The sequence below is a fragment of the Puma concolor genome, chromosome E3 (assembly GCF_028749965.1).
Source record: "Puma concolor isolate L17-30 chromosome E3, mPumCon1.1.hap2, whole genome shotgun sequence".
Classification (NCBI taxonomy): Eukaryota; Metazoa; Chordata; class Mammalia; order Carnivora; family Felidae; genus Puma; species Puma concolor.
This window is the reverse complement of record NC_141682.1, coordinates 5,048,985-5,067,169: the sequence shown is the minus strand read 5'-3', so window position 1 is coordinate 5,067,169 and position 18,185 is coordinate 5,048,985. Positions and strand designations below refer to the sequence as shown.

General features: G+C 52.6%; 1 protein-coding gene across 2 annotated transcripts; it reads left to right on the top strand.

Moving 5' to 3' along the window:
- The first annotated feature begins 535 nt into the window (after positions 1–535).
- INTS15 (integrator complex subunit 15) lies at positions 536–15,062 on the top strand. Of its 2 annotated transcripts, none has more exons than XM_086692104.1 (6): positions 536–969; positions 1,509–1,730; positions 3,832–3,997; positions 8,913–9,437; positions 10,428–10,467; positions 14,314–15,062. In XM_086692104.1, exons 1-6 carry the CDS (start codon positions 808–810, stop codon positions 14,513–14,515), a joined length of 1,317 nt encoding a protein of 438 aa, XP_086548230.1. In that variant the 5' UTR covers positions 536–807; the 3' UTR covers positions 14,516–15,062. The 2 variants fall into 2 exon arrangements, with proteins under 2 accessions (XP_086548230.1, XP_086548229.1); XM_086692103.1 differs by having other exon boundaries at positions 537–999.
- The last annotated feature ends 3,123 nt before the right edge of the window (positions 15,063–18,185 follow it).

The window sequence follows — 18,185 nt, the reverse complement described above, 5'->3', positions numbered from 1 at the left end:
GGTTTTGGAGGGGAGGGTTTTCAGGAGCAGAATACCTAAGATTCCCATGGCCAGGCTGCTCAGAATTGGGGATTGGGAAGAGGGGACTGGGGAAGAGGACTCGGGACTAGAAGCTGGAGGCCAGGGGTAAGGGGGCATCATTTGTCACTGCAGCGCCAAGAGTTCCGGAGTAGACGTAATCTTTACAATGAACTGCCAAGGCCTGAGCAACGGCTCAGCACACCAGCCTACCTTACAGGTGGGAAAGCGCGGTCAAATCCAATCCAATAGGCTTTGAGCGCCGCGCAGAGGAAGCAAGGGGAACTTCTCGTTTTGCGCGCGGGCGAGTGGAGCGCAAAGTCCAATAAGCGTTCAGTGGCGGGTGCGGCGGCCCAGCGAGCCCCCGCAGGACCCACAGGCGGTCGCGGGGCCCGGGGGCGGGGCCTGAGGGGCGGGGCGTACCTCCGCGCGGGCCGGCCGAGCCGCCAGGTGGCGCCCTCCCGAGAGTCCGGGCCTCGCCGCGGCCCGCGCTTGGCCCCTGCGGGCCGCCGTCGCCGCGCTCGGCATTCCGCCGCCGTTCGGCCCCGCGGCGTCGGGCTCCCGCTGCCCTCGGTGGCGCCGCAGTCGCACAGCCGGGCGCCCGTTGGCCAGCGGCGGCGATGGCCCCCTGAGCAGGACGGAGCGGGAGCGGCGGACGGGCGGGCGCCGGGGTCGGCGGGCAGAGGTCGTGTCGCGGCCTCTTTGTCTCGGCGGCGGCGGGCGCGCCCGCGGGGCCCGGGGCGGAAGTGCGGACGCGTTCTGGACGCCCCGGGCCGCAGCGGCCGCACCATGAGCGACATCCGCCACTCGCTGCTGCGCCGCGACGCGCTGAGCGCCGCCAAGGAGGTGCTGTACCACCTGGACATCTACTTCAGCAGCCAGCTGCAGAGCGCGCCGCTGCCCATCGTGGACAAGGGCCCCGTGGAGCTGCTCGAGGAGTTCGTGTTCCAGGTGCCCAAGGAGCGCGGCGCGCAGCCCAAGGTGCGGCGGGCGGCCGGGATGCCCGCGTCCGCGACAAGGAAACTCCCGCTCCTTTTCCGCCTCTCGAGGTGGCAAGCATTTGCCAAACCACAGACCCGCTTGCTATCTCAGGCTCCGTTCTCGCCCTTGGCCGTGCTCCTTCACAGCAGCCCAGATCCACCTTCTGTGGCGTCCTGAGCATTGCTCAGCCGTGTGCCTGTTTTGCGGGGCGTGCGACAGCCGGGTGTCAGTAGTGCTACAGGAAGAGACGTTAAAGGCCCGTAACCGAGAGTCTTAAACCGCTGTAGGTCATCCTGAGTCCACCCAGGATGATGTACGATTCTGTATAGTGACGTTTCCCGAGATTAAGAGAGTTCTGCCCCCTGGGACCCGGCCTTTAGAGGGGTGAACAGTTCCCTGGGCGGGGGGGTGGGGGTGGGGAATAGTATTTTTCCTGTTTTCTTACTCTACGAATTAACGCATCTGTTGAAGCTAAATTTTTTATCGTTTTTCTTGGATTTGTTTTACAGAGGTTGAATTCACTTCAGGAGCTCCAACTTCTTGAAATCATGTGCAGTTATTTCCAGGAGCAAACCAAGGACTCTGTCCGGCAGATTATTTTCTCATCCCTTTTCAGCCCCCAAGGGAACAAGGCTGATGACAGCCGGATGAGCTTGTTGGGAAAACTGGTGTCCATGGCGGTGGCTGTTTGTCGGATCCCAGTGTTGGAGTGTGCAGCCTCCTGGCTCCAGGTACTTCTCTAGAAAGAGCCTTCGGAGAGCCTCTGAAGAGGAGTTTAGTGTCAGGAATTTTCCCTTGTTTGGATTTCAGGAGAGGCCTTTTCTATATGTTATCTCCTCTGTGTTGCTACCCTGCACGCTGATAGCCTCCTCCTATGTTTATAGACAGGTAGTATCCCTTCTTGAGAAAATAATAGTTTGGAGTGGTAAATGGATTTGAGAAGAAAAAAAGTTCCATCTTCAGAACAAGTGAAAAATCATTTTCCTTAGTTGAATATGGTAAGTTAATATTCTGAAAACAGCTACACATGTAGCCTCCAAGATAGGATTTTTTGTTTGTTTGTTTGTTTAAAGATCATTAGAAGTTAAATTATACAGTTGGGTCAGTAAGCACGTAACTTGTTCTGCATTGTTCCAGGGTGACATTGCAAACATGATGGCTCTCCCAATGGATATGGACAGAAGAGCCGTTTTTAAATATCAAAGGAAAAGATGTATATTTACAATAGATTTTGTGTTAGCTGGTACTTTGAAAGATTCATTTTGTTTTGCCTTTTGTTACTCAAGAGTCTTTCAGAAACTGGTAATCTACTTAGAGTAATTATTTAAAAAAACTTTTAACATTTATTTGTTTCTGAGAGGCAGAGACAGAGCACAAGCTGGGCAGGGGCAGGGAGAGAGGGAGACACAGAATCCAAACCTGGCTCCAAGGCTCTGAGCTGTCAGCACAGAGCCTGATGTGGGGCTTGAACCCATGAACCGTGAGATCATGACCTGAGCCAAAGCTGGACACTTAACTGACTAAGCCACCCAGGTGCTCCTAGAGTAATTATTAATCAGAACTTTGCTTAACATGATTCGCTATTAAGCTAACAGAATTTACCACGTTCAGTTTCACAGACCTGCTTAATTCTCAAGTATTTGAAATCATTTGGGGTTGTTTCCCCCTCCCCAGTTTATGTAGCTGTTTTGCTTGAAACCTGTTTATCCTCAGAATTTGGTTAGAAACGTATATATTGGTCTCTGTAGCACACAGGTAAGCTTCAGTGGAATCTATACGTTCATTCTCACCAGTCTGACTTCTGGGGAATCTGAACTGATGGTGTGTGCTGTATTTAATCTCACAATTACCTCTATCCCTTGGTAACTTAGTGAAGCCAGGCTTAGCCCCCTGTAATTCATTGCATAATTTCCCATTTATCTCTCCTGATGCTATTGTGCTGGCTTTTTGGCAAAATAAAAGCAGATGTCAATGGCAAGGTCTTGGTGGCTTGAGTCAGGGATTGTCACCGCCACCAACCCTCCACCCCCAGGGGTGAGTGGCTACCACTCCCTGCTAGGGAAGGTGGGGTTGGCTGCTTTGAGGTTGTGGGGGCAAATTTCAGCCTGAGGGAACAATCTGGCACACTCTCTCCTTGCAGTTTCCCCTGTAGGCCACGGTTGGCCCTTGGAACTAGAACATCCTGAGCAGCTGTTGAATGTGGCCCTAGCTACGCATTGGCCTCTGAGTGGGAAGGAAAAAGGCAGGAGAGGCTGGTGATACAGGATTTGAAAGAATCACGGGAACCCATAAGATTAGGATTGTAAGAGAAAGTGAGAAAGCACTGCTCTAAATCACATGATAGCTCACAAACTCTCCTCAAGCTCTTCAAAGTGGTAGCCACCGTTCATTTCTGCCTTTGGAGTCTTACCTGTCAGGTCCCAAAAGTTGTCATTTCCTCCTCTGAAGTCCGAGGTGATCTTTACTAACTGCACTTCAAAGCAGGGGTCAGCAGGCCTTTTGTGTAAAGGGCAAGACAGGAAATAGTTGAGGCTCTGCGGATCATGCAGAGTGTTTCGCAACCACTCAACTCTGTCCTGGTAGCATAGGAGCTGCCTTACACAACAGGCAAGCAGATGAGCAGATACACGTCTCTGACTTACAAAAACCGGGATGGATTTGGTCCGTGGGCTTTTGCTTGCCAAGCCCTGCTTCGGAGTTAGCTGTGAACATTTTTATCTCCTCTGGGAAGTGGATGTGCCCGTTCTGGGGGGGGGTCTTCCCCGTGTGTAGGTGGTTGTAGCCTCCCAGCTCACGACACCTGTAGTCACGTGGACTGTGGCTTCTTTCCAGCGGACGCCAGTGGTCTACTGCGTGAGGTTAGCCAGGGCCCTGGTGGACGACTACTGCTGTCTGGTGCCCGGATCCGTGCAGACGCTGAAGCAGATTTTCAGTGCCAGCCCTCGCTTCTGCTGCCAGTTCATCACGTCCGTCACTGCGCTCTATGACCTGTCGTCAGGTAAGCCTTAAACAGCTTGTTGCTCTCAACAAGTTCAGTTCTTGGCCACTTTCGTGTCCCCTCAAACGCCCAGGTAAAATGTCTAGTGAATGCTTTGGCGTTTTTGTCTGTTTGTTTGTTTTCTTCTGAAATGTGTGTTTTATTTTTGGCTGAAAGTGAAGGAAGTGGGCCACCCTGACTTCTGGAACTTGCTAGCAGGGAGCTTTCCTTAGTCATTCCCTCTTGCCTGGTTCGGAGTGGTCCGAGGGGCAGACGGGCTAAAACACGCTAGGGTCAGATATCTGGGGAAGACATGGCTTTCTCCCCAGGCAGGATTTGCTTCCTTATCCCTCACTGTTACTTTGAAACATAACAAAATTTCAGGAAAGTTACAAGATTATTGTAAGTTGCAAGACTCCCGCCTGGGTTCACCACCTGTTAACATTTGCCATGTTTCTCTCCTTTCTTCCTCTCTTTCTCTGCCCCTCTCTCATACTCACTCACAAGTACTGGTTTTTCCTGAACTTTTGAGGGTTTGTTACTAACGTCTTGTACTAAGTCCTTAAATATGTATCTTTCTCCCAGGAACAAGAACGTCCCCTTACTTAACCAAGATACTGTTATCACGCCTAAGAAACTAAATATTGAGGGAACAGTATTTTCTCTTATATAGCCTATATTCAGATTTCCCTGATTATCTCAATAATAACCTCTCCCCTGTCCCCCCCAGAGGTCCGGAGAATTCAGGATTCCATCAGGGATCATACATTATACATGGCTGTTACGTCATTTTGGCCCTTTCAAATCTTGAACAGATGAAGCATTTTATTTTTTTATTTTTATTTATTTATTTATTTATTTAATTTTTTTTTTTTTCAACGTTTATTTATATTTGGGACAGAGAGAGACAGAGCATGAACGGGGGAGGGGCAGAGAGAGAGGGAGACACAGAATCGGAAACAGGCTCCAGGCTCTGAGCCATCAGCCCAGAGCCCGACGCGGGGCTCGAACTCACGGACCGCGAGATCGTGACCTGGCTGAAGTCGGACGCTTAACCGACTGCGCCACCCAGGCGCCCCTGGATGAAGCATTTTAAAAAGTCTCTTTGACGTTGACTTTTTTTTTTTTTTTTTAACATTTATTCATTTTTGAGAGACAGAGTACAAGCAGGGGAGGGGCAGAGAGAGAGGGAGGTACAGAATCCGAAGCAGGCTCCAGGCTCTGAGCTGTCAGCACGCAGCCCGACGTGGGGCTCGAACTCACAAACCGCGAGATCATGACCTGAGCCAAAGTCGGACGCTTAACCGACCGAGCCACCCAGGTGCCCCCCGACACTGATGTTTTGGAAGAGCTCAGACCTGTTGTTCTGCAGAATGTCCCTCAATTTAGATTTATCTGGTCGTTTCCTTGTGCAAGATTCGAGTTCAACATTTTTGGCAACAGTCACACCGAGGTGGTGACGTGTTTTCAGCCTGTTGCATGAGGAGGCTCGCGTGCGGCTTCTGTTGTGAGGTTTCTGAGGCTTCCTCAGGGAGATGCCGGGTGAAGTTCTCCGGGCAGCCAGTAGATGGCATTTGACTTCAACTGGGAGGAGCCCGTGTGCCCCGTCCCCGCCCAGCGTCAGGGGCCCTCTGGTCCAATCATTTTCTGCAGACTCCAAATCCAGAAAACCAGTATCAACCTCTCCGGTTGAGCTGGAGTGGGAGTCTCAGACCCACACTCACTGGGCTCTGCTGCCTTCTTTCCTCCCCAGGGATGACTTCCGGGGAACACGGGTTGACAAACAGGGCTTTGTGGAGCAAACAGGGCTCTGTCCTTGCGTGACCCCCATGGCTCATGTGAGCCCCTGGACAGGCTGCGGCCCTGGGTTTCCACATGGGAAAGTTTTGGACCTCATCCTGGTGAGCAGTTTTTCTGCAGAAAAGCCTGCTTTTCTGCTTCAGGTTCCTCCTCCTTTGCCCTCCGCTCTTGCTGCTCAGAGGGCCGACCAACAGTCTCCTATTCTGGTCTGAAGCCTAAACCAGCAGCTGGAGAGCCTTCAACGACATTTCTGCTTCTGTACAGCCCAGCAGCACCCTGAGTATATACTTGGACCTTTATTTCCGCCTCCCTTGCTGTTCAGCTTTTCCGTTCTCTTGAGAAAGCTCACGTGGACGTAGTGTGGACGTTGACATGCGTATCATGGTCCCATGCGCTTTCTGCCTTTTCTGTCACGGCAGCGTGCCCCTGGGACTAGGGCAGGTCTTGTGAGCGGTGCCCTGCGGCTGGAGTGGGATTCTCCCTGGCGCTCTCCTGCAGAGGCTTCCTCAGAGCGTTGGATAGCTGGGAACAGTAGTCGGGCCCTTAGTTTTCCCATAGGAAAGATTTAATTCAACCCTTTGTGTAGCTTCCCGGTTGATCAGTGATTCCACCCCATCAAGGACGGAAATTGACCTTAACACTGGGAACAGATTAGCGTGGAAAAGGAGGCAATGTTCAGAGAATACCGCCAGTGTTCTAGCATGGACGTGAGACATGGTGTTTTTCTCTTAAGCCAGTTTGCCAGTCTGATATGTCAGTGATTTTTGTTTTTTTTTACAACTGCCTTATGGAGGTATGATTGACATACAAAAAGCTGTACATTTCTAATGTATACAGCCTGGGGAGTCTGGAGATAGGGAGGTCGCCGGGCACACAGCAGTGGTGCGGTGGCCGTGGCGGATGGACCTGGAGTCCACGGTCAGAATGGTGACCGCTGTTGCTCTTGGGAGCCTTCCTGGGGAGTCTGTGCCTTCCAGACCACAGGATGGAAGAAACTCCCCTAAGGAGACAGAACCTTGTCTTGCCCGGATGGTGCAGACAAACTGGGTCTCTGAGTAGGATGGTTCGCTCGACTCCACACACACACTGCACACGCTGGGCACACACACCTCCCTCAGGCTCTCGGAGGTGCCTCAGCAGGTGTGTGTGTGTGTGTGTGTGTGTGTGTGTGTGTGTGTGTGTGTCGGGAAGGAGAGGTGGCGTGCCCGACAAGAAGGTGTGAAATTGGCGTTCCCTCTCGGGTGATAAAGGGGCCACACACAGGGTCCCCCCCCACCACACACACATTTTGCCAAGTAAAGGCTGCAGACGACATTTCATGACGGAAGGGCAGGGCACAGTTTAACTGCAGAGCAGAAGGCATGATCTCAGGGAAGAAGGCCCCGGTCCCTTGAGAAAGAGCAGCTGGAGCCTCCATGCACACGTGTCTCGCTCGCCCCACGCTCTCCTGTCTCATGCTTGGCTCCGGCCTCAGCGTCCTGGACGGGCTTCTGTCATCTTTAGCGCTCCTCCAGCTGAGGGCTCGACAGCCCCAGAGACAGGAGGCCGGACACCCGCTCCCGTGCTCGCAGACGACCCAAGGGCTTTGTGCACCAGCCCCAGGATGGCAGTGCGGCCAGCTGGTTAAGAGCCAGGCCACCTGAAGCCAGATCTGGGCTGGCCTCATACTTAAAAACTTTTTTAAAAATATTTATTTATTTTTGAGAGAGAGAGAAAGACAGAGTGTACGAGTGGGGGAGGGGCAGAGAGACAGGGAGACACAGAATCTGAAGCAGATTCCAGGCTCTGAGCTGTCAGCACAGAGCCTGATGCAGGGCTCGAACTCACAAACTGAGATCATGACCTGAGCTGAAGTCAGACGCTTGACTGACTGAGCCACCCAGGCTCTCCAAAGCTTTTTTTTTTTTTTTTTTTTTTAATGGACCTCAGGTACACAGAATTTGATTATTCATCATCCTTGGTCTGTGATACTTAACTTTTTTTTAATGTTTATTTATTTTTGGGAGAGACAGAGACAGAATGCAAGTGGGTTAGGGGCAGAGAGAGAGGGAGACACGGAATCCGAAGTAGGCTCCAGGCTCTGAGCTGTCAGCACAGAGCCCGACATGGGGCTCGAACTCACGAACCGTGAGAGCATGACCTGAACCAAAGTCGGATGCTCAACCGACTGAACCACCCGGGCACCCCATACTCATTTTTTTTTTTTTAACTTTTTAAGGTTTATTTATTTTTGAGAGAAAGAGACAGTGTGTGAGATGGGCAGAGAGAAAGGGAGACACAGAATCCGAAGCAGGGTCTAGGCTTCGAGCTGTCAGCGCAGAGCCTGACATGGTGCTCCAGCTCATGAACTACAAGATCATGTCCTGAGCCAGAGTCGGGACACTTAAACCAACTGAGCCACCCAGGCGCCCCTGACCTCATACTTTTAGTGAGTCCTGGGGAAGTGACTTAACATCGTCGTGCCTCAATTTCGTCATCCGTTCTATAATAGGTGGCTTGTTTGAGGAGTGAGTTGATCTGTGTAAAGGATTTAGAACAGTGCCTGGCCCATCGCAAAACCAGAAGGAATGTCAACATTTATTTTTATTGCTTTTCTCTGTCTAGGCTATGGAACGTGCAGGGTCTCCAGGGTCATGGCAGGTCAGGCTTTGCGTAGACAGATTCCAGATTTGGGGCTGGGATGGCTCTTGGTAGCTGACTGACCACAGACCGCACTCTGAACTGTTCTGTGAAGGCCACTGTAGCCGTCACAGGAGACAGAAGCTACTCTCCGGGAAGGGATGGGGGGTTGGCGGTAGTTTGGAACATAAAGAGTGTGCAGATGTATTTACATTGACCGATGGGATGAACTTCAGGGCACTGGAGGAGTTCTAGGGAAGTGTCGATTTAACATATTTTTTTGAACCCCACTGTGGCCAGACAGTCCTGGCTCCGGGGCTAAACATTGGCCAGGACAAGGGTCTCAGCCCTCACGCAGGGGACGTTCTAGGAAAGGGGACAGAAAATAGGTAGGCGGAGCACGTAGTGTGAACGTCAGGTGCTGCTGAGCTGTGTGCACTTCGGGGTCCGTCTCCCGCCATCCACTTCCGTCACTGGGGCCGCACACCCACCTGACTTACGGCATCTTTGTTGGCAGATGACCTCATCCCACCGTTGGACTTGCTCGAGATGATTGTCAGCTGGATTTTTGAGGACCCGAGGTTGATTCTCATCACTTTTTTAAATACCCCGATTGCCGCCAATCTCCCAATAGGATTTTTAGAGCTCACGCCGCTCACTGGATTGATCCGCTGGTGTGTGAAGGCCCCTCTGGCTTATAAACGGAAGAAGAAGCCCTCCTTGTCCAACGGGCACGTCGCCACCAAAGTTACAAAGGACTCGGGAGGGATGGACAGAGACCCCCACCTCCTGTACTCGAAACTCCACCTCAACGTCCTCCAGGTCCTCATGATGCTGCAGGTGCACTTAACCGAGAAGAATCTTTATGGGCGCCTGGGGCTCGTCCTGTTTGACCACATGGTCCCACTGGTGGAGGAGATCAACAGGTTGGCGGATGAACTGAACCCCCTAAACGCCTCCCAGGAGATCGAGCTCTCTCTGGACCGGCTGGCGCAGGCCCTGCAGGTGGCCATGGCCTCTGGAGCCCTGCTGTGCACGAGAGGTGAGGACTCCCTCGCCCGGGCCCTCCTGGAAGGAAAATAGGGACTCCTGGACCAGTGCTGCCCTTCACAGCTTCTCTCCTCGTAGCGTGAGGGACGAGGGCAAAGTTGCACAGCTTCCCCAGGTAGAACACTGACTGTGATGTCTGAGTGTCTCCTGGCCGCTTTGCCCAGGAGCAGGGACCCTTTGGGAGTGAGGAGGATCCCTCACTGTCTCTCCTCACAGAGAACCCTTTCTTTTCCTGCGTCCTTTTTTTATTGAGGCACACGTTACCTACCACGGTGCACAGGTTCAAGTGCGCAAAACATTCCCTTCACCTGCATCCAGGTCCCTGATTCTCCACTGCGGTGCTGGCCTCTCCCAGTGGCTCGTAGAACTTGTGCTTGCTTAGTGACTGTGGGCTTACAGAAGTGGCCTGTGGCCCCAGCTGGCGCTCACGTGATATGTTTCCCACTCGGCACTCTTGGGACACCTGGGCCATCTGCTCTGCTCGGTGAGAGCCTTGCCACTGGAGCCTTTCCTAGCCACCTGCTGGATGGCCAGTAGACCTGCCCCTTCTCCTGAGGCATGTACTCTTTTGGGGGCCTCATTGTTAAAGCAAGAATTGAAGGAAGAGAGAACGCAGGGTTTTTTTGTTTTGTTTTGTTTTTTTAAGTTTGTTTTGAGAGAGAGAGAGACCACATGAGTTGGGGAGGGGCAGAGAGAGTGGAGAGAGAGAGAATCCCAAGTAGGTTCTGTGCTGCCAGCGCAGAGCCTGATGCAGGGCTCAAGCCCACGAGGCTGGGAGATTGACCTGAGCTGAAACCATGAGTTGGCCACTTAATCAACTGAGCCGCTCAGGCGCCCCGAGAGACTGCAGTTTCTGAGTGGTGATGGGACAAGGCAGTACAGGCACTATTGCTATCTTACCGGTGTCCTTGAAAAGAACTCAGTGAACATTTCACCTTGTTGTCTCCAGTCTGTTCTTGATCATGCGTCTCCTTGATTTCAGATGACCTGAGAACCCTGTGCTCCAGGCTGCCCCATAATAAGTAAGTGCCCTCTCGAATAATTCTAGCTGGGCGGGGGTGGGCTGGACATCTTGTCCTGGCTTCCTGGACAGGACAGCCAGCTTCCTGGCTTCCGTGTGTAGGGAGCTGCCAAAGGACCCGATGATAAGTGGGGGGTGAGATAGCATGACCCACGTGAGAGAGCAACTCGAGGAGATGCGGTCACCTTGCCTGGGAGTCCAGGAAAGAAACCTGAGCCAGTTCGGAGCCATTTACCGCTTGCTTAAATTAGCGCACGTGTTTTGTGGTGACTCCCGGCGTCCATGCGCGTGTTGTTGGTGGTATTGTGGGTTGCGCAGCCCTCTGGGAAACACTTCAGAGCCCTGGCCTAGGGCACAGCGTGGCAGTTAGGCCTTGTCGATGGATGGCACTGACTGGGTTCTGAGCATGGGTCTAACTGGTTTTCTGTGCTGCTCGGGCAATCCCTTCACCTGTTTCTGAGCCTCCGTTTCCTCCTCTGTAAAGTTGGCCGGGGGAGGGGGCGGGTAATTCGCCTGTGCCCTGGGTTGGAGGAAGGATCAAATGTGTTGGTGCTTGTAAACTTCCAGGCCGAGTCCCTGGCTCGTGGGAATCTGCCCGTAAATGGTGGCTATTGTCACGGTTTGGGGGTAGTGGTGATGACAGAGGTGAGGAGCGGGAGCTGTGTGGTCACAGCTTCTGGGGGAGAGTCCAGGCCGCTGCTTGCCGTCTGAATGACCTTCGGCAAGTTCCTTATCTCCCACTGCCTTGTTTTGATGTAAAATCAAAAAAAATAACAGTACCTGCCTCTTGTCTGCTCCCCTCACCTCTCCTGCCCTGCCCCTGAGGTAGGATTTTTGCAAAGATTAGAGTAAAAACTCAGTGCCTGGACCAGGCCTTGGTGTGTACCAAGTATCTAAGAAGTATTAGCTGCTGTTGCTCTTACTGTTATACTCAAAACTTAGGCATGTCGCTTGATGTGATTAGTTTCATTGACTGTAAGAAGCAGAAGCCAAGGGTGCAAAAATGTCTCATGCAAATACAGCATCACTAGTAGCAAAAAGTTGGAAGCAACCTAACAGTCCCAAAGCATGGGAATCCCTAGTAAATCAGTAGTGATACATCAGAAGGGCAGAAATTATGTATCCACTGAAAAGAGTAATTGTGGCGTCCTGATGAGGAAATGTTACAGTTGAAGGCAGAACTCCGGCCACCAGGGTAGTGTGCACAGGGACAGAAAACAGTCAGTGAAGCCGGTAGGATTACTAACACTCTTCTTTCTTTAGACCGTCAGGGGCCGGGGCTCCAGGGCTGGCGTTGGCAGGCAGTGTGGATGGAGGGTGCGCGAGCCCGCCGCGTGTGCTCACGGCTGCCCAGGGCCTGGCCCGCCATCGCCGCCAGGGCCGGTGCGCCTGGGCACATGTGGCAGACCAGTAACCGGGATCGGCCAAAGGCCAGCTCGTGGGCTGATGGCGAGAGTGGTTGCAGCCTGAGGTCTGCGTCCCCGTGTGTGGTTGGGGACTCCGTGTCAGACCCTGCAGCGAGGGGCGGCTTCCGTCAGGTGTCTGGGTAGATCCGAAAACCGAGTATAACTGAGTATCGTATTGGTGGAGTGCGATGGCTCCTGGTGAAGTAGAACGGTCCTGCTTGAGATACTCTGTCAACAGCATAGACAGCTGTCCAGAGGGCCACCTTTCCCTCAAGAGCCCATACTGTTCCTTTCTTGCCCCCGCCCCCGCCCCCACCCCCACCCCCGCCCCCACCCCTGGGTGTAGGAAAGTTCCCTGGCATCTGAAGACGTTGTTTGTATAAATAGGTATCTTTCTGCCCCGCTTCCAATAATCCCGTTGTAGTATTTCTCTTCTTTGTGCACAGCTCTTATTTCATATCTAATGTTTTTAGGGCATTAAAATGATGACAGGGTTTAAATCCTTTGTCACCTCAGCGTTATCGCTAGAGGTCCCCATTGGAACCCCGGTGGAACTTAACAGCCGGCGCTAGGCCCTGCCCTCCTGGCACATACCGGACGGGCAGCCTGGCACCGATGCACGCAGAGGACTTGTAGTCACTTGGAAACTTTCTTTGACTTGTGATAGTCTTTTTTCTGTTGTCTTTCTGAATAGACTGGAAACTTCTTGAAACCCATTTTATCTCTGGCACAGTATGCAGGTTCAAACGAATGTATGACCTAAATTTTGCCTCTGTAACACCCTCCTTAGATTTATTTGTTTGCTTATTTTGATTGAATTCCTCACCCCGAGTTATAAAAAAAATAGTAACATAAATGAAAAGGGGCTCAGAAGAGCTTCAGGCCAGGCACCAGCTTTTTTCCTGACCTCGGCTTACTTTCTGAGCTCCTCCCGTGGGCTCTGGGCACCAGACTTTATACCGGGGGGTGGGGGGTGGACAGGGGGAGCGGCAGTGACAGTCAGTCTGCAGACAACTTAGCCCCCACCTGTCAGAGCTCCAGGTAGCTGGCTGACAGTAGCCAGGGCAGGGTGGCCTGGGGTTGCTCCTGGACCCAGCAGGGCAGTGTGAGGGAGAGACAAGGAAGTCCTGAGTGTGAATGGTTGATGATGTGGAGAGGCCGGTGTAGACACTGCAGACACAGAACCCAGTTGAGGCACGGCCTTGGGGTGTAGCTAGGAAAGCGAGAGCAGGGCCAGTCTGTCCCACGCAGAGGCCAGGGGAGAGAGGGGAGAGGCCAGGCTGGGGAAGGAGGCCTCCGTCCTGAAGAGGAGAGGGCCAGAGAAGCTTCTCTGATTCCGGCGTTAACTGGGTGGGTGATTGGGTATTTGGTGCTAACTGCAGGGGGTGGGCGGGCTAAGGCCTGGAAGCTCCTGATGTGGGAAAGTTAGCAATCTTTGCTGGTCTCTCTGGGAGGGAATGTGGGGCTGGCGAAGATAGGACTGATCAGAGGGAACTCTTCAGGGAGATCCAGAAGGGACCAACACTGGAAACTGAAGGGGATTCCAGGAGGGAGACCCAGGCCATGGATGTCCCGAACCACAGAGAGGAGAGCACGGGGCAGAGAAGGTGCGGGGCACCTGGGACTTGGGGCGGTGGTGGGCGGGAGGGTGTTGGGGAAGGAGTGATGGGGTATGAAGAGTAGGGCTGGAGTGTGGCTGTCACCCTGGAGTGAAGGAGCAAATGAGCAGGAGGGTTGGAGCCTCCTGGTGGGGGTGGGGGAGGTGGCCCCTGAAGGTGGGAAAGGGCTGGGTCCCGGCCTGGGCCATCCCAGGGGCGGGGCCATCGTGGGGGCGGGGCCTACCCTATTTAGGGCGGAGTCTATGAAAGACCTGCTTTCTAGTGGCTATGCTTGGAATTCAGCTGAGACTCAGTCACTACGCATGACTCTGTGGCCCGCTGTCCTTCGTGCCATCGGGCCTTGGTCACGATCCTCCTAAGTGTACACTTGGGGCTGAGCCGGATGTGGGAGTCCCCAGGCCACAGACACTGAGGCTGTGCCCAGAGCTCCTGGGTACTGTAAGCCTCGTGCAGACCCTTCCTCCGCAGCCTTCTCGCCGCCCTGCCTCCAGCGCCGCCTTGTGGTTTCTCCAATGCGATGCCGCAGGATCGTCTCTGCTGGGGGCGGGGGGGGGGGGGGGGGGTTCCGTCTCAATCCTGCCACCTCCAGGTCACTTCTCCTGCCGCTGTTCCCCAGCCACAAGCCGCCCCCATGCAACGCGTGTTCACAGATCTCCATGCCTGGAAACGTGCAGGCTCTGGACCTGCAGCTGGTGCCCCTCCTGGCGCTCGCGCGAGGCCACCGCCGATCCAGGCCTTCTGTCCTTCCCGGCCGCAGCACATCCACGAGTGGACAGGCCCGCCCAGCCGCCGCACACCTAATCCTTGTCCTTGTATTTGCAGCCTGCTCCAGCTGGTGATCTCGGGCCCGGTGCAGCAGGCGCCCCACGCGGCGCTCCCCCCAGGCTTCTACCCTCACATCCACACGCCCCCGCTGGGCTACGGGGCCGTGCCGGCCCACCCCGCCGCCCACCCCGCGCTGCCCACGCACCCGGGCCACACCTTCATCTCGGGCATGACGTTCCCGTTCAGGCCCATCCGCTAGTCCGGCCCCGCGTGCCGCCGAGTGGCAGTGTGCCTTCCGCCGGGGCCGGAGGAAGCCTTCCAGAGAAAGGGGGAGCCACCCCATAGAAGAGGACCTTTGGGGGGCAGCCGGCGGCCCCCCTCCCCGCCCCTCAGCGGCAGGACTGTCTTGGCGCGGAAGCTGCGCAGCGTGGGGAAGTCCGGGTGCCTCCCGCCCGGGTGACTGTCACAGGAGTCCAGACCGGATGGATGGAAGGAAGAAGGCGCGCCGAATGGGATGGGCGTCCCCGGTGCTGGTTCCACCAGCCCGAGGGCCTGTGTGGCGTTTCAGATGTGCCGGGAGCCCGAGCGGCCGGGCACGGGTGTCATGAGCAGCCTTTGCAGGTCCGTTTGGCTTCTCTGCTTGTGAATGTGGCGGGTCCCTGTCCCCAGGGTCTCCAGTAGCTCCGAGAGCTCGACGCTGGGTGGGGGACCCGGCCAGGGCCGCCCTCACCGCCGAGGAGCTTCTCTGTTTTATTGGGGTCTAAATTTTCCTTTCATATGTTCAAATAAATTTTTTCTAAACTGTTTTATAGAGTTTATGGAATGTATTCTTAAAACTTAGTAAACGTGAGGGGCGCCTGGGTGGCTCAGTTGATCAAGCGTCCGACTTCAGCTCAGGCCATGATCTCAGGGTTCGTGGGCTCTGTGCTGACAGCCTGGAGCCTGAAGCCTGCCTCGGATTCTGTGTCTCCCTCTCCCTGCACCTCCCCTGCTTATACTCTGTCTCTCTCTCTCTTTCTCTCTAAAGTAAATAAACATATAAAAAATTTAAAAAAGAAAAAAAAAAAACAAACTTAGTAAACGTGAGCGGCAGCAATGCCCTGTCTGCAGTCATCAGGGAGAGAAGACGGGATACAATTTTAGGCACTTCTTTTGACAGAAACCCAGCAGATAGTGTCCCCTCCACCGTGCAGGGGTGCCCCAGGGCTGTCTGCTTCCCTTGGTTTTTTCCTAGCATGCGATGGAAGGTATCAGCTTTGATTTCTCATTTACTAGTTTTGGGAAGGAAAGGTCCCGGTAACTATGAGGTTGCACTTCCCTGGGCTAAAAGTGAGGAATGACAGAGGGTCACAGTGAACAGTGAGCAGTAAAGGGCCGAGATTAACCTGTGGGATGAAATGTAACCCTGCGGTTTGTCTGCCCTTGTGTTCCTGGCCAGAGGCCATGACAGGAGAGCAGACCAAACCAGATTGCCTAATAAATTCCTGTGTGTGTTTTTTCAAGTCTGGAGTTCGGGGCATCCCTCAAGATAAGGAGCAATGAGCCAGAGGCAGCTGCGTGTTAAGGGCCATCCTTGGTTGGAAAGGACCCCAACCGCAAGTGCTTTCTCAGCCACAGGAGCCTGTGGCTTTCGGGGGTTCCCCGCCATGTTCAGCCAGTGGGTAAGAATCGGCCTGCAAGTGAAGCCTCTGCAGGGAATCTGTTTTTCTTTCTTTGTTTTTTGCTTTTTTTGTTTTTTTTATAATTTAAAAAAATGTTTTTATTTTATTTTTGAGGCAGAGAGAGAGCATGAGCGAGAGAGGGGCAGAGAGAGGGAGACACAGAATCCGAAGCAGGCTCCAGGCTCTGAGCTGTCAGCACAGAGCCCGACGCGGGGCTCGAACTTCCAAAATTCCTTAGAGACTTACTCTATCCCTGACCCCCTCCCAACCTGAGGGTATATAATGAGTTACCTGTCACAATCCCAGTGCAGCTCTTCCTGCCCACGAGTCCTGTCCCCTTGCTTTAATAAAATCACCTTTTTGTACAAAAGACGTCTTCAAGAATTCTTTCTTGGCCATTGGCTCCGGACCACCCCGCCATCAACCCAAAAACTTCATCACTGGTCCCAGGAATTCAGCTGCCATTTTCAAGGCTACTTCAGAGCCTAGTCCCAGGGCAGAGTAAGGTCAGATGTCACAAAGTTTACTGCTCTTACCAAGATCAGCCATTTTTTTAAACAGGTACTTCTTGGGATGCTGCAAGCTTTTAGCTCATTGCTGGTGATCCAAAAAGGTTGATTTTGTATTGCTGTTATGAAGGGGCTGGCTTTCGGAATCCCTTACTCCACGATTTTCATTGACTTCAATTCCTTAGCATTCCATTTTGAATTTATATGTTGATGTTTTAGCTATATCTCAGGATTTTAGTTTAGTTTTTTTGGGGGGGGGTTCTCTAGGGATTGTAATTACGGGTGCCTAACTAGACTGTGGTCTACTAAGTTAGTATTTTAACACTTAGAGCAAAGTGTACAAACCTTACAACTTTACCGCAACATTATACGTATTTTAAAGAACTTAAGAGGAGAAAATTCATCTATTACATTTATTTGTATATTTATCATTTTGTTGCTCTTTCTTCGTTCCTTAAGTTCTAAGCTTCCCTCTGGTATCATTTCTCTTCTGCCTGAACACCTCCCTTTAGCATTTCTTTGAGAGCAGGTCTGCTAGTGATTAATTCTCTTAATCTTCTTTGATCTGAGAATGTCTTTCTTCACCTTCCTCCCTGAAAGGTATTTTTGCCCCACATAGAATCCTGGCCTGATTATTTCTTCTATTTAAGCACTTTAAAAATGTTGTTCCACTGATGGGGCACCTGGCTCAGTCAGTGAGCATGTGACTCTTGATCTCAGAATTGTGGGTTCCAGGGGCACCTGGGTGGCTCAGTTGGTTGGGCATCCAACTTCAGCTCAGGTCATGATCTCATGGTTTGTGGATTTGGGCCCTGCGTCGGGCTCTGTGCTGACGGCTCAGGGGCTGGAGCCTGCTTCAGATTCTGTGTCTCCCTCCCTCTACTCCTCCCCTGCTCACACTCTGTCTCTCTCAAAAATAAATAAACATTAAAAAAATTTTTTTAAGTAAAAAAAAAAATAATAATTGTGGGTTCCAGCCCATGTTGGGTGTAGAGACTACTTAAACATAAAATTTTGTGGGGAGGTGCCTGGGTGGCTCAGTCGGTTAAGCGTCTGACTTTGGCTCAGGTCATGATCTCACAGCTTGTGGGTCCGAGCCCCACATCGGGCTCTGTGCTGACAGCTCAGAGCCTGGAGCCTGCTTCAGATTCTGGTTCTCCCTCTCTCCCTCTCTGCCCCTCCCCTGCTCACTCTCTCTCTCTCTCTCTCAAAAAATAAATAAACATTAAAAAAAAATTTTTTTTAATAAAAAAGTAAAAAAAATCTTGGGACGCTTGGGTGGCTCAGTTGGTTAAGCGTCTGATTTCAGCTCAGATCATGATCTTATGGTTCGTGAGTTTGAGCCCCACATCAGGCTTGCTGCTGTCAGCATAGAACCCACTTCAGATCCTCTGTCCCCCTCTCTGACCCTCCCCTGCTCATTCTCTTCCCCTCCTCATCAAAAATAAACATTAAAAAAATAAAATCTTAAGAAAATATTCCACTGTTTTCTGGCCTCCATAATTTCTTTTTTTTTTTTTTTTTTAATGTTTTATTTTTTGAGAGACAAAGCGCGAGCAGGGAAGGGGCAGAGAGGAGGAGACAGAATCCAAAGCAGGTTCCGGGCTCTGAGCTGTCAGCACAGAGCCCGACACGGGGCTCGAACCCACGAAGTGCAAGATCATGACCTGATATGAAGTCGGACACTCAACTAACAGAGCCACCCGGGCACCTCTTGAATCCGGAAGTGTAAGTCTTTAACCAAATTTAGGATATCTCC

Coding starts and splice junctions, on each gene's coding strand:
- INTS15 (XM_086692103.1), top strand. CDS start 808: ATGAGCGACATCCGCCACTCGCTGCTGCGCCGCGACGCGCTGAGCGCC. Junction 1,731..3,831: donor GTGCAGCCTCCTGGCTCCAG/GTACTTCTCTAG, acceptor GCTTCTTTCCAG/CGGACGCCAGTGGTCTACTG. Junction 3,998..8,912: donor GCTCTATGACCTGTCGTCAG/GTAAGCCTTAAA, acceptor CTTTGTTGGCAG/ATGACCTCATCCCACCGTTG.